The 915-nt window shown below is 44.7% G+C and overlaps 1 protein-coding gene across 1 annotated transcript in view; it reads left to right on the top strand.

Annotated features, from left to right (window-relative positions):
- Nucleotides 1-915, top strand: part of LOC103921510 (membrane-associated guanylate kinase, WW and PDZ domain-containing protein 1-like) — a 174,837-nt gene that overhangs the window by 159,492 nt on the left and 14,430 nt on the right. The window contains exon 16 of the mRNA XM_009329497.1: nucleotides 861-881. Coding sequence (XP_009327772.1) covers nucleotides 861-881 — 21 coding nt within the window. The remainder of the gene's footprint in view (nucleotides 1-860; nucleotides 882-915) is intronic.

Below are 915 nucleotides of genomic sequence, written 5' to 3'. Positions count from 1 at the left end.
GGGGTTTTTTCAACGCACCTCGAACGAGGTGCAGATTTGAGCACTGCAGCGCAAGGAGGCGAGTGGGGATCTGTTTAATTAAAAGTCATGAGCATGCCCTAATTTATGTAATTAATAGCTTAATCGGAGGCCAAGACTTGGTAGATGTTTGCCTCCTGGGTTTTGTTCAGCACTGAGTTGAGAAAAGCAAAAGGAGAAATCCCAACCTGAAAAGCAAAAATGCCACCAATGGCAATGCCTGATGCTCCCTGAAGCTCCGGCCCTCCCGTCTAGCTGGACACTTTGCTGGGGTTTGCTCTCAGAAGAGCAGCTGGGGATCCCCCCAGTGATGCTGTTTGCTAATGCAGAAATGGAGCAGGTGGAACGAAATATGTCTCCTGATGGTGGAATTGAGCCAGTTGAATTAAAAGCAGTAATGCTTAAACTGATTAACTTCTCTTTGGCAATCAGGGTTATTCTGATCCTCATTATGGAGTGAGCATGCTGATAGCTGGAAAGTTTTAATTAATAGTGCTTGCTGGTGAGACATAAAATGGAGAATACTGTTTAAAAAACAGGATGATTTTTGACCCATTCCACCTCTTCCCAAATCCATTTCTTCAGAGTATGTAGAAATGAAGTTCATGCGATGTCACACGTAATGTCCTGCCCTAATAGAAGTGGTCATGGTTTCTTTCTGAAGACAGTCCTTTCTGCTAGGCAGACACCCATTTCCAGGTGTTGCTGCAAAAGAGGTGTAATTCTGTCTACAGAGCAAACGAGTCATACGTTGCAAACACAAATAAGCTGGTTTTGCAAGTGTGCACAGAACAGCCTACTCTAGAGCAGTAATGTCATTGCAAGGGGGAAACCACTCAGAGATGCTTTTTTCTTCCCTTTCCATCTCCTCCAAAAGGGCCAGAGGCAGCATCCACT

This window comes from Pygoscelis adeliae, unplaced genomic scaffold, assembly GCF_000699105.1.
Source record: "Pygoscelis adeliae isolate BGI_AS28 unplaced genomic scaffold, ASM69910v1 Scaffold148, whole genome shotgun sequence".
Taxonomy (NCBI): Eukaryota; Metazoa; Chordata; class Aves; order Sphenisciformes; family Spheniscidae; genus Pygoscelis; species Pygoscelis adeliae.
The sequence above is the reverse complement of the archived record's forward strand: the minus strand, read 5'-3'. Positions and strand labels throughout refer to the sequence as shown.